The 23,047-nt window shown below is 42.6% G+C and overlaps 1 protein-coding gene across 6 annotated transcripts in view; it reads left to right on the forward strand.

The window, feature by feature from the left end:
* Positions 1 to 23,047, forward strand: part of ZBTB44 (zinc finger and BTB domain containing 44) — a 66,249-nt gene that overhangs the window by 24,407 nt on the left and 18,795 nt on the right. For 2 of the 6 annotated variants that reach the window (XR_008380614.1, XM_053593864.1), the window contains exons 2-5: positions 3,078 to 4,151; positions 14,988 to 15,072; positions 20,707 to 20,870; positions 22,448 to 22,531. Coding sequence is in view for 5 of the 6 variants with exons in the window: in XM_053593864.1 (XP_053449839.1) it covers positions 3,134 to 4,151; positions 14,988 to 15,072; positions 20,707 to 20,870; positions 22,448 to 22,531 (1,351 nt within the window). In the remaining variant the exon portion in view is untranslated. Of the gene's footprint in view, positions 1 to 3,077; positions 4,152 to 14,987; positions 15,073 to 20,706; positions 20,871 to 22,447; positions 22,749 to 23,047 lie in introns of all 6 variants that reach the window. The other 4 variants (XM_053593861.1, XM_053593860.1, XM_053593862.1 and 1 more) reach the window with 3 other exon arrangements.

Below are 23,047 nucleotides of genomic sequence, written 5' to 3' on the forward strand. Positions count from 1 at the left end.
TTTTTCTTTGTAGAGACAGTCTTATTTTATCACCCTCGGTAGGGTGCCATGGCATCACAGCTCACAGCAACGTCCAGCTCATGGGCTTAGGCGATTCTATTGCCTCAGCCTCCCGCCACAACGCCCAGCTATTTTTTGTTGCAGTTTGGCCAGTGCCGGGTTTGAACCCTCCACCCTCCGTATATGGGGCCGGCACCCTACCCACTAAGCCACAGGCGCCCTACCCACTTTTAATTTCTTATCTTCATACCTTTGTTCATGAAGATGGTCCCTGAATTGTGTCACTTGCTCTGAGGGTGTGTGTGCTCCCTCACAGGGGTCCTCAAACTACGGCCCACGAGCCACATGCAGAGGTGTGATTGTATTTGTTCCCATTTTGTTTTACTTCAAAATAAGATATGTGCAGTGTGCATAGGAATTTGTTCTTTTTTTTTTTAAACTATAGTCTGGCCCCCGAGCAGTCTGAGGGACAGTGAACTGGCCCCCTGTTTAAAAAGCCTGAGGACCCCTGATCCACAGTAAGCACTCTTAAAAGCCAGGCTTTAAAAATAGAATCCTAGAATCCAGTTACTTGACATGGAGCGAATGAACAATATACACTTTTGTAGTTATTTGGGGTTTTTTTGTTTTTGTTTGGGTAGAGAGAGTACCATGGCATCATAGCTCACAGCAACCTCAAACTCCTGGGTTTGAGTGATCCTCTTGCCTCAGCCTGCCAAGTAGCCGAGAGCAGAGGCACCTGCCACAATGCCCAGCTAATTTTTTCTACTTTTAGTAGAGACGGGGTCTCACTCTTGCTCAGGCTAGTCTGGAACTCCTGAGCTCAAGCAGTCCACCCACCCTGGCCTACACTTTTGTATATAGCACTCAAATGTTCTTCTTGTTCTTATTCCAATAAGGGGTAGATCAGCAAATACCTTAAATGATGGTTTGCATGGTATACCCATCCTAGCTGTCTAATATTTCATTGTGATTAGTCCTTTTCAGGAAGAATATGTACTGCGGGTTTATATTTGAACTGTTGTCAATCAAATTGTGGTGAAGATAATTACTTCAGTGGTCTTACCTGTCTTAGCTCAGGAATTTATGCCATTTTTTTTCTTTTTTTACTCACCACTGTACTAATAAGGACCATTTATTTTTTCTACTGTGATGTCAGGTGATAGTTCTAGATTGATCATTTTATCTTCTCAAATTAGAATAGGGCCCATTTTTATTCATCTTAAAATCTTTGGGTTTTTTTTTTTTTTTTTTAGAGACAGAGTCTTATTCTGTCGCCCTCGGTAGAGTGCTGTGGCATCACAGTTCACAGCAACTTCCAGCTCCTGGGCCTAGGTGATTCTCTTGCCTCAGCCTCCCAAGGGGACTGAGCTGGGACTACAGGCACCTGCCACAACACCCGGCTATTTTTTGTTGCAGTTTGGCTGGAGCCAGGTTTGAACCCTCCACCCTCGGTATGTGGGACCGGTACCCTACTCACAGAGCCACAGGTGCCACCCCTTTTTCTTTTTTTTTTTTTTGAGACAGAGCCTCAAGCTGTTGCCCTGGGTAGAATGCTGTGGCATCACAGCTCACAGCAACCTCCAACTCCTGGGCTCAAGCAATTCTCCTGCCTCTGCCTCCCAAGTAGCTGGGACTATAGGCACCCACCACAATGCCCAGCTATTTTTTTGGTTACAGCTGTCGTTGTTGTTTGGTGGGCCCGGGTTGGATTTGAACCCACCAGCTCAGGTGTATGTGGCTGGTGCCTTAGCCACTTGAGCCATAGGCGCCGAGCCACCGCTTTTCTTTTTTTTGAGACAGTCTCACTATGTCACCCTCAGTAGAGTACTGTAGTGTCACAGCTCACAGCAACCTCAGACTCTTGAGCTTAAGCAGTTGTCATTGTTGTCTAGGGCTCAAACCCACCAGCCTTGGTATATGTAGCTGGTGCCCTACACACTGAGCTATGGGTGCTGAGCCATGTTTATTTTTCTTTTCAAGAGACAGAGTCTCACTTTATCACCCTCAGTAGAGTGCTGTTGGCATCAAAGCTCACAGCAGCCTTTTCTTGCCTCAGCCTCCCGAGTAGCTGGGACTACAGGTGCCTGCCACAACACCCGGCTATTTTTTTGTTGCAGTTTGGCTGGAGCTGGTTTTGAACCCACCACCCTCAGTATATGGGGCCAGTGTCCTAGTTACTGAGCCACAGGTGCTGCCATATTTTTCTTTTCTAATTTCTCTTTTTTTACCCTTTCCCTGTCTTTTCCCCTATACATTTAACTGCATAGAACATTCAAAGGGATAATTGTGTGATGGATTGTTTAGTGTTTAAACTGGCATTACCCATTGCATGCTTACATTTAGAAATAGGAATAATGTACCTCCTGACAAAGATGATATGACAATAAATTATCAAATGTGAAGCATTCAGAATCCTATCTGGCACATAGAAAGCATTTATTTATAGGCTGTTGCAGCTTTGCAGCTTATTAAACCATTCATTGACTCCATTAATTGAATAGTTTGGAGGGGAGGTAGGGAGAATATATTTTAATACATTCCCTGCCTTGAGGGTGGCACCTGTGGCTCAAGGAGTAGGGCGCTGGCCCCATATACTGGAGGTGGTGGGTTCAAACCTGACCCTGGCCAGAACTGCAACATTCCCTACCTTGAAGTTTCTCACCACCATCTTTCAGTTGTTTTTTTGTTGTTGTTTGTTTGTTTGTTTTTTGAGACAGAGCCTCAAGCTGTCACCCTGGGTAGAGTGCTGTGGCATCACAGCTCACAGCAACCTCCAACTCTTGGGCTCAAGCGATTCTCCTGCCTCCGCCTCCCAAGTAGCTGGGACTACAGGCGCCCGTCACAACACCCGGCTATTTTTTGGTTGCAGCCGTCGTTGTTGTTTGGCGGGCCTGGGCTGGATTCGAACCCACCAGCTTAGGTGTATGTGGCTGGCGCCTTAGCCACTTGAGCCACAGGCGCCGGAGCCCATCTTTCAGTTTTTTATTGAGCACACTGGCCACATAACAGTGACGTAAATCTTCTAGTTTAACTACTAAACCACCAATTAATGCTTTATCTTATGTATTTTTTAGGACATTTCTGATTCATTTGCATCTTTGAAGAGCATCTGTAGAAGAGGAAGGAAAAGATGGGTGTGAAAACATTTACTCATAGCTCCTCTTCCCACAGCCAGGAAATGCTTGGAAAGCTAAACATGCTGCGAAATGATGGACATTTCTGTGATATCACTATTCGTGTCCAGGACAAAATCTTCCGGGCACATAAGGTAGTCCTAGCAGCTTGCAGTGATTTCTTTCGCACCAAACTTGTAGGCCAAGCAGAGGATGAGAACAAGAATGTGTTGGACCTGCACCATGTCACAGTGACTGGCTTTATACCCCTCTTAGAATACGCTTACACAGCCACTCTGTCAATTAATACAGAAAATATTATTGATGTCCTAGCTGCAGCTAGCTATATGCAAATGTTTAGTGTTGCCAGCACCTGCTCAGAGTTCATGAAATCAAGCATTTTATGGAATACACCCAACAGCCAACCAGAAAAGGGTCTAGATGCTGGACAAGAAAATAATTCTAACTGCAATTTTACTTCTCGAGACGGAAGCATTTCTCCAGTGTCTTCAGAGTGCAGTGTGGTAGAAAGAGCCATTCCTGTCTGCCGAGAATCCCGGAGAAAGCGCAAAAGCTACATTGTTATGTCTCCTGAAAGTCCTGTAAAGTGTAGCACACAAACAAGTTCACCCCAGGTATTGAATTCTTCAACTTCCTACTCAGAAAATAGAAATCAGCCAGTTGACTCTTCTTTAGCTTTTCCCTGGACTTTTCCTTTTGGAATTGATCGAAGGATTCAGCCTGAGAAGGTTAAGCAGGCAGAAAGTACACGGACTTTAGAATTACCTGGCCCATCTGAGACAGGTAGAAGAATTGCTGATTATGTGACTTGTGAAAGCACAAAAACTACCTTGCCTCTGGGTACAGAAGAAGATGTCCGGGTCAAAGTAGAAAGGTTAAGTGATGAGGAGGTCCATGAGGAAGTGTCCCAGCCTGTCAGTGCATCTCAGAGTTCGCTGAGTGATCAGCAGACGGTGCCAGGAAGCGAGCAAGTCCAAGAGGACCTTCTGATCAGTCCGCAGTCTTCCTCCATAGGTATCATGTCTTCTTTGTTTTTCATGATGCTGTAAAGTGAATGTAAGCATTTTAAGTTACTACATGAAAAGGTTTCTGCTCGGTCTTGTAAGAAATAGAAGAAAGAGTAAAGCATGATAACTGGATTTTTTTTTTTTCTTTTTTTTTGTAGAGACAGAGTCTCATTTTATGGCCCTCGGTAGAGTGCCATGGCATCACACAGCTCACAGCAACCTCCAACTCCTGGGCTTAAGCGATTCTCTTGCCTCAGCCTCCCGAGTAGCTGGGACTACAGGCGCCCGCCACAACGCCCAGCTATTTTTTGGTTGCAGTTCAGCCGGGGCTGGGTTTGAACCCGCCACCCTCGGTATATGGGGCCGGCGCCTTACCGACTGAGCCACAGGCGCCGCCCAATAACTGGATTTTGAAGGTGCTGTTAGCACTACAGTTTCTTTTTTCCCAAGTTACTATTGGAGCAGGAAAGAAATATTTGAACAGTATCTTTTTTTTCTTTTTTTTATTGTTGGGGATTCATTGAGGGTACAATAAGCCAGGTTACGCTGATTTGAACAGTATCTGATGGGACAAAGTCTTAGATAAGAATTACGAGTTAACTTTCAATGCAAAAAATTCCAGTTAGTATTTTATTCCTTATTAAAATATTTAAAACTTACCATAGGCCAGACAGTGTTTATACATGAAGAAAAACACCTGCAAAGGAGTTAGTAATAGTCTAACGGGGAGTAGATGTGTGAGTGAGTGATTACAGTAAGCTCTTATTTAAAGTGCTAAGCTAGATAGTTGAGCTGAGTCTTAATGCAGTTGGTAGGAATTGGCCTAAATGAAGGAATGATACTTCTTTTTTTTTTTTTTTTTGGAGAGTTACTTTGTTGCCCTCAGTAGAGTGCCAAGCATCACATCTCACAGCAACCTCAGACTCCTGGGCTTATGCGATTCTCTCGCCACAGCCTCCCAAGTAGCTGGGACTACAGGTGCCCGCCACAACACCCGCTATTTTTAGAGAAAAAGTCTCACTCTGCTGTAGGCTGTTCTCAAACTTGTGAGCTCAGGCAGTCCACCTGCCTCGGTCTCCCAGACTGCTAGGATTACAGGCAGGAATGATATTTCTATGAAAACATGTAAAAGCACAGAGTATGTGGAAGAAGGCCGTGTGTTCAATGCAGTATGATGTGAACAAATGCCTGAAAGTGTGGGGAAGGTGAGACCGAAGAGGTATGGTTGAGAGCAGGCTGTGAAGAGAGTTGAAAGCTAGTTTCCTTTAGGGTTGCATTTAACTGCGCATAACAGAGTCCCTCCTACAGTGGCTTGACCAAACAGGGTTTATTTTTTACTTATTTTTTTTGAGTCAGAGTCTCACTGTGTCATCCTCCATAGAGTGCCGTAGTGTCACAGCTCACAGCAACCACAAACTCTTGGGCTTAAGTGATTCTCTTGCCTCAGCCTCCCAAGTAGCTGGGACTACAGGCACCTGCCACAGCGCCTGGCTATTTTTTGTTGCAATTGCGATTGTTGTTTTAGCTGGCCCCGGCCAGGCTCGAACCTACCAGCCTCCGTGTATGATCACTGTGCAACGGGTGCTGAGCCCAGGGTTTTATTTTTATCACCTAAAGTTGTTCAGAAATAGGAAGTCCAGAACTGGCACAGTGGATCTATACTGTAATCAGTGGCGTAAGCCCCTAGTTTATTTTAAACCTACTATCACTGGTTTGTCAGTTTCACCCATACATTCATTGCTTCATGGCTATCACATGCTTGCTTCTTTAGCTTTGTGTTGTAGAAAGGGACAGTGCTTGCATCAAGAAATGTTCCCAGAAATTCCTAAAAAACCTCTGCCAGGCCGTATCACATGACTGTTCTTAGCTTCAAGGGAATCTGGGACTATAATGTGTATTAGTTGGGTTACAAACTGTTTCAAACAAAATTAGAGCAGAAGGCCAGGCGTGATGCTCACAGCTATAATTCTAGCACTCTGGGAGGCTGTGGCAGGTGGATTACTTGAGCTCAGGAGTTTGAGACCAGCTTGAGTAAAAGTGAGACCCTGTCTCTACTAAAAATGGAAAAATGAGAAAGGCGTTGTGAAGAGTGCCTGTAGTCCCAGCTACTTGGGAGGCTGAGGCAAGAGGATTGCTCAAGCCCAAGAGTTTGAGGTTTCTGTGAGCTATGATCCCACAGCACTCTACCCAGAACCACAGAGTGAGACTCTGTCTCAAAACAAAATTAGAGCAAAATGGAGATTGAATATGCAACCATCTGTGCTGCTACCGGTAGGTAGATTTTATCTTAGTGGTAGTGTGGGGTCTTCCTTTCACTACATTGAAAACAGTAGTGTACAAATGCATTAAATGTTTTTCTGAGGGGAGAGAAAGAGTCACTGACCAAGAGAGATCAGGGCTGCCAATAATGAGAACTGTGGTGGCGCTGTGGCTCAAGGAGTAGGGTGCCAGCCTCATATACCAGGGCATGGCGGGTTCGAGCCCAGCCCTGGCCCAAACTACAAATAAAAAGAAACTCTAAAAAAATAATGAGAAGAACTAGACAAAAACGTTGCAAGAATTTCTCAAATTGGGCATCATAATCATTGACTGTGAGATGCATTAGTAGACCAAGTAAACATCAATAGAAAAACAGAAACAAAAAAACAGGTCACAAAGAATGATCAGACCAGAATAAAGAATTAGCGGGAAAAAAGGTAAAATGGAGTACAAGATACAACTAGTAGATGATCCCTCCCTTAAACAAATCCATATCAACCTTTTAGAACATCATCTAAACCTTGGCATCTGGATCCCTATTCAACAGACACACTGAGCATGCAAAGTGAAGCAGAGGCGCTCTTTTTTTTTTTTTCTTTTTTCCTACTAATTCTTTATTCTGGTCTGATCATTCTTTGTGACCAGTTTTTTTGTTTTGTTTGGTTTGGTTTTTCAGTGCAGTATATGACCTTCAGACCCCCCACTTCCAGACAAGGCTAGAATACAGTGGCTTCATCATAGCTTACTACAACCTCAAACTCCTGATCTCAAGCAATCCTCTTGCCTTCACCTCCCTAGTATCTGGAACCACAGAAACATACCACCACACCTGGCTAATTTTTGTATTTTTTTTTGTAGAGATGTGGTTGTGAATTCTTGGCCTCAACCCCCCCCCGCCTCAGCCTCCCAAGGTGCTGGGGTTATAGGTGTGAGTCACTGCTCCTGGACTTGACCAGCTTTTAAATGAACCTTTGACAGTGTGAGAGTCAGTCCAAGGCAGCGAGAGAAGAATGAGAACAAGTATCAATAGATCAGTCTTCCTGGCCTGCCCAGACCACACCTCCAGGTATTTTTTGCCTTTGCCCTTAAGCTTTAATGCTGGCTGCACTCAGTAAGTTTCAGAATACTATAAAATAGAGTTTATTCCCATGGTAACCAGATCCAAATATGGGGATTTTTCCAGGTTTTTATCCCAGGACAGACTGAACTATTAGTATTTATTTCCTATTTAGTTCCCTGTTGTAAAAGGGAAAAAGTGAGAGTGGGAAGACATTGGCAAGTGTATAGTTCTTTATTAAAATGATGCATTATCTGGTTTTCCATCCTACATCTGAATTAAAATCAAGTCATAATGATCAGGGATAAGTAGGGTAAGTAGATGTAGGGGAGCGGCCCAAATGTCATTAAATATAAGGGAAAGGGATGAAGGAAAGACACACAGAAATACTAAACACACACCTGATGGGGCGAGGGGAGCCCCTGGGCATGAGTGCAGCACACGCAGTCCTGCCCACTGTAACAGCCTCTGTTGGTGTAGTAGGACACAGGACAGTAGTTATTGCCCTGGATGGTTGCTGTGAGCCGTCCAGAAACAGAAGACTTAGTATTCTTTATCTAAGCCATCAAGGCAAAATGTAACCCTGTCACAAATTTTCCAGCACAAATAATTAGTACATTTGGATGCCTTAAAAGAGATCAGGGTTTTTTGAAAAACTTAAGTGGAAAATTTACTTGAGTCCTAATGTCAGCTAATTCAGGTGCTCCAAAGGGGAAAACTAAAGTATTGGATTCTAAATTTTCACCAAGAGGAAATTCCATCCCAAGTGTCCATCAACAGCATATTTGTTAAATGTTTACATGTATATGTTTTACTACTAAAATTAGTGCATTTTAACTTTAAAAAAAATTATTTTTATTGTTGGGGATTCATCCGAGGGTATAAGAAACCAGGTGCTGGTGCCTGTGGCTCAAAGGAGTAGGGCGCTGGCCCCATATGCCAGAGGTGGTGGATTCAAACCCAGCCCCGGCCAAAAACTGCAAAAAAAAAAAAAAAAAAAAACGAAACCAGGTACCTTTTAACTTTTTTGTAACTGGTGGGGTTTGGTGGCTGGCACCTATAATTCCAGCAATTTAGGAGGTCAAGTTTGGACTATAGCTTGAGCCCAGGAGTTCAAGAGCAGCCTGGGCAATGTAGCAAAACCCTGTCTCTAAAATGATAAAAACATTTTAACAGGGCATGCAAATGTAGTCCCAGCTATTTGGGAGGCTGCAGCAGAAGGATTGCTTGAGCCTAGGAGTATGAGGCTACAGCGAGCTATGATCACACTTCTGTACTCTAGCTTGAGAACAGAGTGAAACCCCCTCTGTGAAAAAACTTTGAAAAATATAGTGTTAAAACCAAAAGCTTATTTGCTATTTAGAGACTGAAGATTTCAGAGGCTTGGATTTGTTCATTTAATGTAATACAGGTTATATACATATAGTAAAGAAATTGGCAGTTTATTACCAAATGAGAACAGGCTAATTTGGATCCATGGTTCCACTATAAACAACAATTCTGGATTAAAAAAAAAAAGTCAACTTGAAAGTATTTGAAAAGCTGAAAGAAAAAAAAGAAAGAAAGAAAACGGTCAAGGAAATTTCCAGGCTAAATTTGGGGCGAAAGCCTGACCTAGAGAGAGAGTGGATTATCAGAGGACTGAAATCAATTTTGCCTTTAAGACATCTGTTAAAATGCAAATGGGCTTTGGTTCATTAACTCAAAGAGCAAGAAAAATGGAAATCAAAGTCCAGACTGTGTGAAAGTTAATTAAGTTTTAGGGAAGTTACCATGCATTAAGTAGTGACCACAAAGCTGTTCCCTGCCCTTCAACCCCAGGGGAGTGTAGAAAAGCATAGGATGTCAGTGAACATATAAGAAAAGGAAAAAGGCTTGGCGCCTGTAGCTCAGTGCGTAGGGCGCCGGCCACATACACCAAAGGTGGCAAGTTCAAGCCTGGCCCTGGCCTGCTAAACAACAATGACAACTGCAACCAAAAAATAGCCAGGCATTGTGGCGGGAGGCTGAGGAGAGAGAATTGCTTAAGCCCAAGAGTTTGAGGTTGCTGTGAGCTGTGATGCCTCTGCAGTCTATTGAGGGCAACATAGTGAGACTGTGTCTCAAAAAGGAAAAAGGAGGAAAACACCCCGAGAAGTTGTGGTCACCTACTTGCCCACTTGCATGTTGACATCCTGGTATACCTGGTGTCCGTATGCCAAGGAATCTCAGTCCTTGGAACATAGCAGAAACAAATACAAAGTTTCTCTGAGCCTGAGCAAGTGCAAGACCTCTGCTAGAAGTAGAAAAATGAACTGGGCTTTGCCGTGCAGTGCCTGTAGTCCCCACTACTGGAAACACTGAGGCAGGAGGATCATTCCCAGGAATTTGAGGTTGCTGTGACCTAGGCTGAGTTCATGGCACTGTATCCCTCGCCACAGGGCAAGACTCTGTATCCAAAAAAAAAAAAAAAAAATCTGGAAGAAGGCCATATGTACTCTACCTTCAGAAAATCAGTTTCTGAGAAATAATTTTCTTTTTTTTTTTTTTTTTTTTTTTTGTGTTTTTTTGGCCGGGGCTGGGTTTGAACCCACCACCTCCAGCATGTGGGACTGGCGCCCTCCTCCTTGAGCCACAGGCACCACCCTGAGAAATAATTTTCAAGGTCAATAAGCACTGTCAAAAATGACCAGAACATGCAAGGAAACAAGACAGAGAACTAACTGATGGGGAAAATTCAGAAGGCAACAGAAATAAATAGGCATAGCCAATTGACATAGTTTTCATACACAGATATAAACAAATATGCTTACAGTATGTAATGAATGTAAAACTTGGCGGAGCTTCGTGGCTTACACCTGTAATCCCAGCACTGTGGGAGGATGAGGGGGGAGAATTGCTTGAGCTCAGGAGTTCGAGACTTGCCTGAGGGAGAGTGAGACCCCAACTCCTAAAAAAAAAAATGGAAAAACCCAGCCAAGTGCTGCAGCGAGCGCCTGTAATCCCAACGGCTTCTGGAGGCTGAGGCAGCAGGAGGCCCACAGCCTGAGTCTGAGGTTTCAGTGAGCTACGAAGCCACTGCACTTTGCTCAGGGCATAGGGTGGGACTCTGTCTCAACAACAATGAAAAAGCAAGGAAAGAAAAAGAAAAAAACAAACTTGGAGAATATTTGCCGAAAACAATCAACTATAAAATGATGCATAGCAGATTTGAGAAGAAAATCCAAATAGGACTTCTGGGGAAAAAAAGATGAAAATAAAACTTTCAGTGAACATTTTGGCAGCAGATTGGATTTAGCAGAAGAGAGGATTGGGTTATCAGAAGACAAATTAGAAGAAAGTGCTTCATGCTACACAGACCCCGGAGTGGTAGAAACTGAGCAGTAGAGGAGAAGAAAGAGGGTGTGGTGCCCGCAGCTTGGCAGCTGGGACACTGGCCTCATACACCAGGGCTGGTGGGTTCAAACCCAGCCTGGGCCTGCTAAACAACAGTGACAGCTCCAACAAAAACAAAAACAGCCGGGTGTTGTGGCAGGTGCCTGTAGTCCCAGGTACTTGGGAGGCTGAGGCAAGAGAATCACTTGAGCACAAGAGTTTGAAGTTGCTGTGAGCTGTGATGCCATGGTATAGTGAGACACTGTTTCAAAAAGAAAAGAGAGAAGAAGGGTGCAGAAGATATGAGGGTAGGTTTGATAAAAGTTCTAAAAGGAGAAGAGAGTGGCTGAGAATTTTCCAGATTTGCTGAACGTCCACTAGAGTTCAGCAAATCCCTAACAGGAATAATAAAAAAACATAGAACTAGACACATTGTAGAGAAAATTCAGAAAAATTTAAAAATGACAGATTACCTTTAAAAGAATACCCTTTTAATAAACATCAGAAAACGGGCGGCGCCTGTGGCTCAAGGAGTAGGGCGCCGGTCCCATATGCCGGAGGTGGCAGGTTCAAACCCAGCCCCGGCCAAAAACCACAAAAAAAATAAATAAATAAACATCAGAAACCAGTAGGATGATACCCCTCGTGTGCTGAAAGAAAATAACTGCCAGTATAGATTTCTGCACAGTGAAAAGTGCCTTTCAAGAAAGAATATAAAATAGGGCAGCACCTGTAGCTCAGTGGGTACGGCATCAGCCACATACTCAGAGGCTGGCAGATTGGACCCAGCCCTGACCAGCTAAAACAACAATGACAACTGCAACAGCAAAATAAGTAGCCGGGCATTGTGGCGGGCACCTATGGGAGGCTGAGTCAAGAGAATCGCTTAAGCCCAAAAGTTTGAGGTTGCTATGAGCTATGATGCCACAGCACTCTATCCAGGGCAACACTTTAAGACTGTCTCAAAAAAAAAAAAAAAAAAAAGAATGAATGTAAAATAGACATTTTGAAACAAAATTAAGAAAAAAAAGAATTTATCATCAGTAAATCTTAAGAAAATTCTTGAGGATGGGTTTAGGGCAGAAGGAAAGTGAGCATATACATGCATACTTCAGTGAGGGTAAAGGTTTCATCCACAAGAAAGAATGAAGACTAAAGGAAGAGGTAAGTATGCAGACATTACATATAATACTATCTATGGGGGTATCAGGACAAGGAGGTAAAATACCAGTCTGTAAACTGCAGGACAAGGCTAGGTGGGTAATGGAGTGGCTTCAAGGTCTGTGTATTCAGGAGAAAGTCTATTTCTGATTTCTAAGGTTACCGGTAAAAACAAATGGAAAAAATATTGTGTGATTTCCAGTCTAATAGAAAGGAGAAGATGGAATGACTATTACCAGTTGTGTGCAAGAAGCTGTTAATAAAATGTATGTAAAAATGCACAAGGCCAAAATAGCCAAATGTTCAGGAAGCCAGTGAACAAGGTTAAAAGAACTTTCTTGCTTGGTATCAAATAGGTTTTTTTTTTTGGAGACAGACCTCACTCTGTCTCCCTGGGTAGAGTGCAGTGACATTATCAGGTTCTCATGTAGGTGGGACTACAAGCACATGCCTCCACTCCCACCTCTGAAGAGAACTCTTAGAATGAAAAGGCAGACAACTCAATAAGAAGATTTCTAAGAAGACAGAGCCTCAAGCTGTCACCCTGGGTAGAGTGCTGTGGCATCACAGCTTACAGCAACCTCCAACTCCTGCGCTTAAGCAATTCTCTTGCCTCAGCCTCCCAAGTAGCTGGGACCACAGGCACCCACCACAATGCCTGGCTATTTTTTTGGTTGCAGCCGTCATTATTGTTTGGCGGGCCCAGGCTGGATTCGAACCCACCAGCTCAGGTGTATGTGGCTGGTGCCTTAGCCGCTTGAGCCACAGGCAACAAGCCCATAAATTAGTTTCATAGTAGGGCTGAGTACATTGGATACTTTTTCTTCCATTCTTGAGATACTTTACTAAGAAGAATATGTTCCAGCTCCATCCATGTAAACATGAAAGAGGTAAAGTCTCCATCTTTAGAAATAGGCATTTCACAAAACAGGTTCAGTAATATACAAAACTATACTCGCTACTTACCTCATTATTTGGAGGTGAAATACAAACCACAATTAAAGACTGCTGCACTCAGCAGATTGGTAATCCAACCCTACCATTGTTAAAATCCTGTGACACCAAGGGTCGATGAGGATGTGGGTCAACACAGCTTTTAAACCCTGCTAGTAATAATGTAAGTTTAGTACAGTCGCTTTGGAAGTTTGGCATTTTCTAATGAAGTTGGAGATACACATGTCCAGGGACCAGTCCCACTTCTAAGCTCACCACGGAGAAAAGCATGCGTGTGTTCATTACGTTACTTGTACAAAAATACAGCAGCATTGTTTTTAATAGCCTGAAACTGTCTACCAAGAGTAAAATGGATAAATTATGGATATTATACAACAAGAAAAATTAACCTCAGTTACATGTAAGAACAAGGATGAGTCCACAGTATTAACAAAAAGAAACAAGACACAAGAATATATGTGGTATGACTCAGTTTGTGTAAACTGTACAACCAGACAGCATTAAACTGTAGTATTTGTGGCAAGGCTTGGCAGACTTTGCTTTAAAGGCCAGATAGTAAGTACTTTAGACTTAACTGCCACATAGTCTCTGTTACAACCATAGCTCCTTAACTCTGCCACTGTAGTGCAAAAGCCCTAGGCCAGCCAAGGTTGTGTTCCAACAAGAACCAGCTCCAAGTTCATGGGTACATATATTTGAGATAAAATGACTAAAGGAAGGGGATGGGTGGAAAGAAACATTAACCATAAAAAACAGGCTTTTGTTTGTTTTTTGGAGACAGGGTCTTGCTTATTGCCCAGACCTTAGGGCAGTGTTGTGATCATAGCTCAGAGAAACCTCAAACCCTTGGGCTCATGTGATCCTCCTGCCTCAGCCTCCCAAGTAACTAAGACTACGGGCACATGCTACCACACCCATCTAATTTTTAAAATTTTTGTAGAGACAGGGGCTGCCTCTCTTGCTTAAGCTTGTCTTGAACTTCTGACCTCAGATGACTCTCCTACCTCACCCTCCCAAAGTGCTAGGATTACCAGCATGAGCCAAAGTGCTCAGCCTAAAATAAGTTTTTAGAGGGGGGAGAGGTTTACGGTCAAGATAAGTGGGGACTTCCAAGATTCTGGCAGTAACTCTGTGTGGCTTGAGTGGAGGTCACCTCGGTGTTTGCTTTACCTCTTAAATTCCATGTAAAAGTTGTACAATAAGTGAGTTGTGTGTCACGATAAAACAAGTTTTTAAAAAATTGTGCTTCCCAGGCGGGGTCTGTGCCTCAGTGAGTAGGGTGCCAGCCCCGGCCAAACTGCAACAAAAAAACAGCCAGGCATTGTGGCGGGTACCTATAGTCCCAACTACTCGGGAGACTGAGGCAAGAGAATTGCCTAAGCCCAAGAGCTGCAGGTTGCTGTGAGCTGTGACACCAGAGCACTCTACCAAGGGTGACAAAGTGAGATTCTGTCTCCTAAAAAAAAAAAAAAAAAGTGCTTCCTTAAATGATTGTTAATTATAATGTATATTTTTACTCTGCTTATTTTCTGAGATTAGTATCAAATAAATATTCCTAAAAAAATTTAGATGGTGGGCAGCACCTGTTCCTCAGTGGGTAGGGTGCCGTGCCGGCCACAAACACTGAGGCTGGCAGGTTTGACCCCAAACTGGGCCAGCTAAAAACAACAATGACAACTACAACAACAAAAAAAATAGCTGGGCATTGTGGCAGATGCCTGTAGTCCCAGCTTACTTGGGAGGCTGAGGCAAGAGAATCATGTAAGCCCAAGAATTTGAGGTTGCTATGAGCTGTGACATCACTGTACTCTACCCAAGGCAACATAATGAGACTCTGTCTAAAAAAAAAATTTTATATAGTAATATAAGGCTATTATCTTACATATGATTTATTTTTAGATCTCAAACATTTAATTGAAATAAAAACAAAGTATAGAATAGTACTACTTTCGATTAGTAATTGAGGTAGTGTCTGTGAGAGGCTTGGATAGCTTGTAGTTCCTATCTTGGCTTATTGATACCAAAGTATTAATGCTGCCCTCTTTCTTTCATTCACAGGCTCAGTAGACGAAGGTGTCACCGAGGGATTACCCACACTTCAGAGCACTTCTAGCACTAATGCTCATGCAGATGATGATGACCGGTGAGTACCAACACAGCATGCAGTTACTTTATAAGCGTTGGGCTTACAACTCTAAATTTAAGCATTTTATCTCAGAATTGCATAAGAAGTTAACATCATCACATTATAAATTAGAGCACCTGTACAGGGTTGTATTGGCATTTCCAAAACCACCCTGTGCCATTGCTTTAAACTGTGTGTGTGTGTGTACTGCCTTTGTAAATCAAGTATGGTTGGAATACAGACACACTCATTTGTTTACATATCATCTGTGGGTATAGACTTGAATGTTTAAAACGGAGACTATATGGTGTGCAACCAAAGTATTTACACTCTGGCTTGCAACAACAACAACAAAAATGCCAAATTCTGCTCTCTATGCCCATAATTTCCAAGTCATCTTCACATTATTTCTACACATATGTATGAGAGGGTATTTCACATTTAACAAGGCCAAGACAGAACTCTTGATTTCTACCAGTCTTCCTCCCATTTCAGTAAACAGCATCATCATTCCTTCATTTCTCAAGCAAAATCTCTTGAGAATTAATCTTTTTTTCCTTTACCACTCCTCACTCTACCTCCTTACATTTAATCCTTAAGTATGTCTTGTCAACTCTACCTATGGAATGTTGCTAAGTCACCTACCTAGTAGGGCACCACCCTCTGTGTCTTGACACTGCAGTAGCCCTCAAACTGGTCCTTAATTTCTTTCTTTTTTTTTTTTTAAGAGACAGAGTCTCACTTTGCCACCCTCGGTAGAGTGCCGTGGTGTTACAGCTCACAGCAACCTCCAGCTCCTGGACTTAGGTGATTCTCTTGCCTCAGCCTCCCAAGTAGCTGAGACTACAGACACCTGCCACAATACCTGGCTTTTTTTTTTTTTTTTTTTTCTTGAGACAGAGCCTCAAGCTGTCGCCCTGGGTAGAGTGCCCTGGCATTACAACTCACAGCAACCTCCAACTCCTGGGCTCAAGTGATTCACCTGCCTCCGCCTCCCAAGTAGCTGGGACTACAGGTGCCCGCCACAACCAACACCTGGCTATTTTTTTTTTTTTTTTAAAGGTTGCAATCATCGTTGTTTGGGGGGCCCGGGCTGGATTCGAACCCGCCAGCTCAGGTGTATGTGGCTGGTGCCTTAGCCACTTGAGCCTCAGGTGCTGAACCCCAGCTGTTTTTTTGTTGCAGTTTGGCCGGGGCAGGGTTCGAACCCACCACCCTCCGTATGTGGGGCTGGCGCCCTAGTCACTGAGCCACAGGTGCCGCCCTGGTCCTTGATTTCATTCTTCCCCTGCTCCAGTCCATTTCCCCCAGAGCAGTTAGAATTATCTTTTTTTCTTTTAATTAAATCAGATTATGTCACTTTTAAGCTATTGATTCCTTTCATTCTCTATTCATACCTAAAAATCTATCTTTCTTGCTGTACCTTTTAAAACCCTACATCATATGACTCCGCTCTCACCCTGGTGGACAGCCCACTGTCCCTCTCGTGTGTCGCCCTTTGAGGCCACACTGACCACCTCCCAGTTCCTGCAGTACTCCATGACCACCAGTCAAAGCAGTGCCCAAGCACTGTTGCAACCTTCTATTTTAATCCCCTGTCCTATAATTTTCTTGACTATTTTTCTCTTATCAGTGAATATAGGTTCCACTGAATAACTGAATTCCTCCTCATAGAGAGTTGAGGACAATCTTAAAAACTTTGTTAAAAACTTGAAGGATTAAAGGCATTCAAACAAGACTTATTTTTCTTTTACTTTTTTTCTGGGGGACTTGAGGAAAACATGCAATCTTCCTGCCTCAGCCTCCTAAGTAGCTGGGAACTACAGTTATGCACCATGAGACCTGGCTAATTTTTCTGTTTTTTTTTAGAGATGGGGGTCTTAACTCTTGCTCAGGCTGGTCTTGAACTCTTGGCCTCAAGCAGTACTCCCACCTCAGCCTCCCAGTGTGCTAGGATTACAGGCATCAACCACCGTGCCCAGCCTATTTTTCTTCAAAACATTAAACCTGGTAGAGCAGGTTATGAAAGCATAAACAAGCAAAAATGTACCTAGGTACCTTAATTTCAAGTGTTAATCAGATCATTTGTTCTACATTAGAGACTACGCTGAGTAGTGGGGATTTAGAATTGAAAAGTGTGGCCCTTTTCCCTCATGGAGCTTAGTTGATCTTGAGACAAGAAGAGGAGTTGAAGGTAGACAAGTAAACAGGTAATTGTAGGTAGTGCCCGTAGCTCAGTGGGTAGGGCACCAGCCATACTCTGATGCTGGCGGGTTCAAGCACGGCCCAGCCCTGCTAAACAACAATGACAACTGCAAAAAAAAAAAAAACAGCCAGCCATTGTGGCAGGCACCTGTAGGCCCAGCTACTTGGGAAACTGAGGCAAAAGAATCACTTAAGCTGAAGAGTTAGAGGTTGCTGTGAGCTGTGATGCCATGGCACTCTACCGAGGGCGACATAATGAGACTGTCTCAAAAACAAAAAACAGGTAATTGTAAGAATCATAAGTGATTTGCAGAAGAGTTGGGTGCTCTGCATAGGAGGGTGCCTACCTAAGTCACTGATAAATCAAAGACAACTTTCTGGAGGAGCATGTGACTTTGCTAAATTTTACAAAATGAGTAAGCATTTGATAGTGTGTGTGATGAGGAGTATGGCAAGAAATGAGGCTAGGAAGGTATTGTGAGGAGTCTTGTATGCCTTGCAAAAGGGTTTAGACTTTGTCCCAGGGTTTTAGACAGGGGACTGATGTAATCAGAGATGCTGAGATCAGTGAGAAAGGTGGATTAGAGGAATACGGAGCTGCAAGAGAACATTACCAGTAACAGCCACATCCCAGTCGGGGTGTCTTGTGGATTAGAGGAACGTGGAGCTAAAGGAGAGCGTTACCAGTAACAATCGCATCCCAGTCAGGGTGTCTGGGAGAGGCCCGATCCTGGTTTGTTGTTTGTTTCTGCAGGGAGTCACAGTTTCACCATTTATGACTTGTTAGACTTGTACTCATCCGTGACACTTTCACATGTCGGCACTCTTGGATCAGCCGTTCTCTACACTTTTCTTATGGGCAGTGATAAATTGCAGTCTCTTTTCCAGGAAAGGCTGGAGTTCAATTTTTTTTCTAAGTTATTTTCATAGTGAAGTTAGTAAGCAGTATACTTATGTTTGGTGAACATCAAGGTATATATGACTGAAAATATAGAATAGCTGATAATTTGTAAATCCATTTATGTCAAGCAGTAACTTTTTAAAATCATGATACGGACACAAATACGGTGAAGAGGGCAATGTAATTTGTCAGTAGCTGAGATAGAGGAAGAACTGGTATTGTCAGATTTTGAGGGAAATGATGACATTTTCACTAGTGCGGGTAGTGAGAAGAACTCGCAGAGATAGAGTGTAAAATTATTCCTTCTGAGTAAGAGAGTAAAGAGGTGGAAGATGATGACAACCATGGAGAAGAAATGCAAAACATGGAGCCCAGCTCTAGAAACAGCGCAGCAACGACTCGGATGAGAGCACCCTCGGGAATGACACGGAACCACTGCCGATAAAGGGTCAGGAGAAGGGAGGATTCAACCAGGAGGGAGATCCAGACCAGAACCTAAAACTCTATTGCATGCTTTCCAATTATCAAGTTTACAAATGAGAAACTACATTTAGACAAAGAGTTATGTAAGAACATACTCATCCAAAGCTCTGGCAAGTTCATCAAAGAAGACATGTTAGGATTAATTAGAATTTTTCTAAATTGTGGTATATACCGGCAAAATAAAGACAACATCTGAGATCTTTTCAGTGAGGAGAATTTTCCAGTTTATTGTGCTGAGTTTTCAGAACATGGAATGTGACTCCTGCTGAAATGTCTGTGTTTTGATGGTGGTGCCACACGTGAAGCTTGCAGACAGCATAAGTTTGCTCTAGTTGAGAGCTTTAGACTGTGGTTATAAATAAGCTCTCATTGGGCAGCGCCTGTAGCTCAGTGGTCAGGGCGCGAGCCACATGTACCCAGGCTGGTGAGTTCAAACCCGTCCTGGGCGAGCTAAACAACAATGACAACTGCAACAACAAAATAGCCAGGCATTGTGGCAGGTGCCTATAGTCCCAGCTACTTGGGAGGGTGAGGCAAGAGAATCACTTGAGCCCAAGAGTTTAAGGTTGCTGTGAGCTGTGATGCCATAGCACTCTACCGAGGGCGACATAATGAGACCCTGTCTCAATAAATAAACAAACAAGCTCTCACTTTACCAGTCGTCACAGGTTTATCATTGTCAATGAGGAAGGTGGTGTCTTTGCATGGCATTGTCCATTCAGACTCCACATACCAACTAAGCCTGGAGTGTACGGAATTACAGCAAATCTTCTGTGTGATTCTTCTATAAACTTCTGTTTTGCAGCAGATCTATGTGCAGGGAAATCAGGGAACCTTGCAAGAAATTACAACAGTGGCTCTGAGATTGTAAAAAGACTGGTTCAGAACTGTCATTTTGATCAGTCCGTAAGAAATGTTATGTGGACAGAAGGTTTACCTCCATCACCCTGGCTTTCGACTTGCTTCAAAAGCATATAGTCTCCCTTGTTACTGTTTGTAGTGATAAAAGGGATTTGTGTCAAGAACTCAGTCCAGTATCAGTGAAAAACTCTCCATCTGGTACAGTAAGATTTGCCTTCTCTCCCTGCTTGTGGATAGCTGTAGTATTTTATTTTCCACATAACATGAAGATATGAAGGTGACGGATAGCAAGCCTGATGTAATCCACCTTTAAGATAGGTTTTTAGCACTACTAAAGCAGGTGTTGACAATACTTGTAAGTGTTTGAGAACATATTCTTGTCCTGAGGAACTTGACTTTGGGCCCTGGAAATTTTCTTCAACATCATTGACATTGCCCCATGCAATTTGTATGTGATTTCTCAGGATAAAAATAGCTGCTGGTCACAGTTCCATAAAACAATCAGGAACAAAATACTTTTTGAAAGATTTGACACGACTGCTGTGTGGAGAAGCCGTGCCCCACATGCACAGTCTCCACAAAAAATACACATGGCGGTGACTCTTCACGGACCCGAGTGTGATCAGGGACAAGGCCTCGGAACAAGAGGAACGGTTCCAATTGAGCCAAAAGGAAGAGTCACAAGACAGTGAAAAGGTCACTGGGCCTTTGTCCCCGTGGGAGAGACTGGAAATACTTGACCGCGTGCAGTGAATGCAGTGAATACGTCCGTCCCAGCCACACATCAGAAGAATAGAATAGAACGTGATTAAAGAGTTGTTACTTGTACAATGCTATGTAAAATATATAAGTTTTTTATAAAATTATTACTTATTCTGGGGTCAGTGGTCGACTCCCTTATTGGTCTTCATCGGGTACCAAATTGGCATTGGTACTCGACTGCTATTCGAGGCTTGTATTGAAGACAGCCTAAATTAAAGCAGAAGTTGGAAGTAAAGGTTTAGTGAGATCGAAGATGCTAGGCATTTTGGACAATAATGTTACTCTTCACATTGTTATGAACTTGTAATATAACCACTGAACTGTTTCAGAAAGTCTTTAAGTGTTTTGTTACTTTCTGTTCCTTTAAAGTTTACCTGCAGAAATGCTTATTTAACTTAAAAATCAGAGCCTGGTTGCCTTCTTTGATCTATTTCTTTTAGATTGGAAAGCATTCAGTATCCCTACCAACTCTACATTGCTCCTTCTACCAGCAGTACGGAACGACCCAGTCCCAACGGTCCAGACAGACCTTTTCAGTGTCCAACCTGTGGGGTGCGATTCACCCGTATTCAGAACCTAAAACAGCACATGCTTATCCACTCAGGTAATATCATCTTCCCTGTTGTTGCATAAGTGAACACTCTAAAATATTTTATTTTGGAATGCCAGTTAAAATAAAAAACAGGTGCTTCTGAATTAAAAACAAGACAGAACTCTTAGAAGTCAAATGAGAACAGGCTACTTAGGTCTCTTAGTGAAATGCTGCTGTGTCAGAAAGCTATTTGCTTAATGCATTTTGCCACAGACATTGAGTGTTGTGGCTAAAACTTGTAGGTAATGTGTGATTTGTAAATGAAAAGTTAGTGGACGCGTCAGGTGTGTGAGGTAGAGCAGCACAGACACAGGTAGTTAGCAGAGGGGCAAAGGATATGTATGGGTGTTCATACTGTTGCTGTAATGTCCCTGAGTTTGAAATTATTTCCAAAAAAAATTTTTTTTGAAATTTTAATATTTTATTATTAATTCTACAATCGTAAATCTCTCTGTCCTGATGAGTCGGCTTTGCATTGGGGGGGGGGGACGTGTTAATATAAGAGATTTAGATGGATGTATAGAAGGGATTTGAAACTTTCCAGTGATTACATGGGGTGACAGGATTCTTGTGGGTGAAAGACTGACATCTGGGTCAGAGATCTTTGCTGCTGTTTTTAGCTGTTAGTGCCTCATTTTCCCCTTGTAGATAAGATAGGTCTTATCAATCACTGTCACTTTGATAAGTCTACAGATTGTGTTTTGAAGATTTTTTAAATTTTTCTCCAAAACTGTGACAGTGAATTTGAAGAATAATATACTTTATAATTCACATCGTGACTTATTATGTTAAAAACTCATAAAGTCAGCTCGGTGCATAAAGTTAGCTAGGGCGCCAGCCACATACATCAGAGCTGGCGGGTTCGAACCCAGCCCAGGCTTGCTAAACAACAACTATAGCAACAACAAAAATAGCCGGGCGTTGTGGTGGATGCCTGTAGTCCCAGCTACTTGGGAGGCTGAGGCAAGAGAATTGGTTAAGCCCAAGAGTTTGAGGTTGCAGTGAGCTGTGAGCCACAGCACTCTACCGAGGGACACATAGAGTCTGTCTCAGAAAAAAAAAAAACATAATGTGAATCTATGAAATGATGGTTCTGTCATGATAATTACATTCAGAGATGTTAGAATTTTCTGTTTTCTTCTCATTTCTCTCTTGAGATAGAGAATAGAGTAGGTATTGATCATTTACAGATTTTTTTCCCCACAAATCTTTTCAAGATAAATGTCTCCCAACTTGAATGAAGTGAAACTGTGAATGCTGTTACATGAGGATTTTTGGTTATCTCAATCTACTGTGGCTAAATTGTATTTTGCAGTTAGCAAAATAGAGTATTCAGAACTCAACTGCAGTATGCATTACCTCGTTTACCTCCCTCCCCACCTTTTTCTTATTTTATTACGCACTTGAGACCGTTCACATATTCTGTGCCTTTTCTAAGATATTTAATTAGAACATCATTTTTGCTGTGGTAGTTTTGTCTTTTCAAAACTACACAGTTTACTACAAAACTATAGTTCAGAAATGTGAGGTTTATGACCTTTCAGTTTATTTTGTTTTTAGATGATATTTTGTTTTGCTTTGTTTTGTAGGAATTAAACCATTTCAGTGTGACCGCTGTGGGAAAAAGTTCACCAGGGCTTACTCGCTAAAGATGCATCGCCTAAAGCATGAAGGTAAACGCTGTTTCCGGTGCCAGATATGTAGTGCCACTTTCACTTCCTTCGGGGAATATAAACACCACATGAGGGTTTCCCGGCACATTATCCGCAAGCCTCGGATTTACGAGTGCAAAACATGTGGCGCCATGTTCACCAACTCTGGAAATTTAATCGTGCACCTGAGGAGTCTGAACCATGAAGCATCAGAGCTAGCAAACTACTTCCAGAGCAGGTGAGGTGCACAGCGAGAACCCACCCAGGAAAACTGCTTTCTCAGTTCCCTTTTCCTGCTTTTAGGGCAGCCTGCTGTGTTTTTGTATCAGGTTGCCAGCTAGTCAGTCACATCTGTATTAAATTCCCCCATCCATACTCTGATCTCCTGATCTAATAAAATTTCACTGAATCGTCTATAAAATTATAAAGACTTTATAATTGGCATTAAAAATATTTTTCTACAGAAGTAACCTACTTATCCTCTCGATTTTAGTTTTTAATGATAAAAGGTTAAAGTAATTCTTTAATGGATCCTAA

Source organism: Nycticebus coucang, chromosome 6 (assembly GCF_027406575.1).
Source record: "Nycticebus coucang isolate mNycCou1 chromosome 6, mNycCou1.pri, whole genome shotgun sequence".
NCBI lineage: Eukaryota > Metazoa > Chordata > Mammalia > Primates > Lorisidae > Nycticebus > Nycticebus coucang.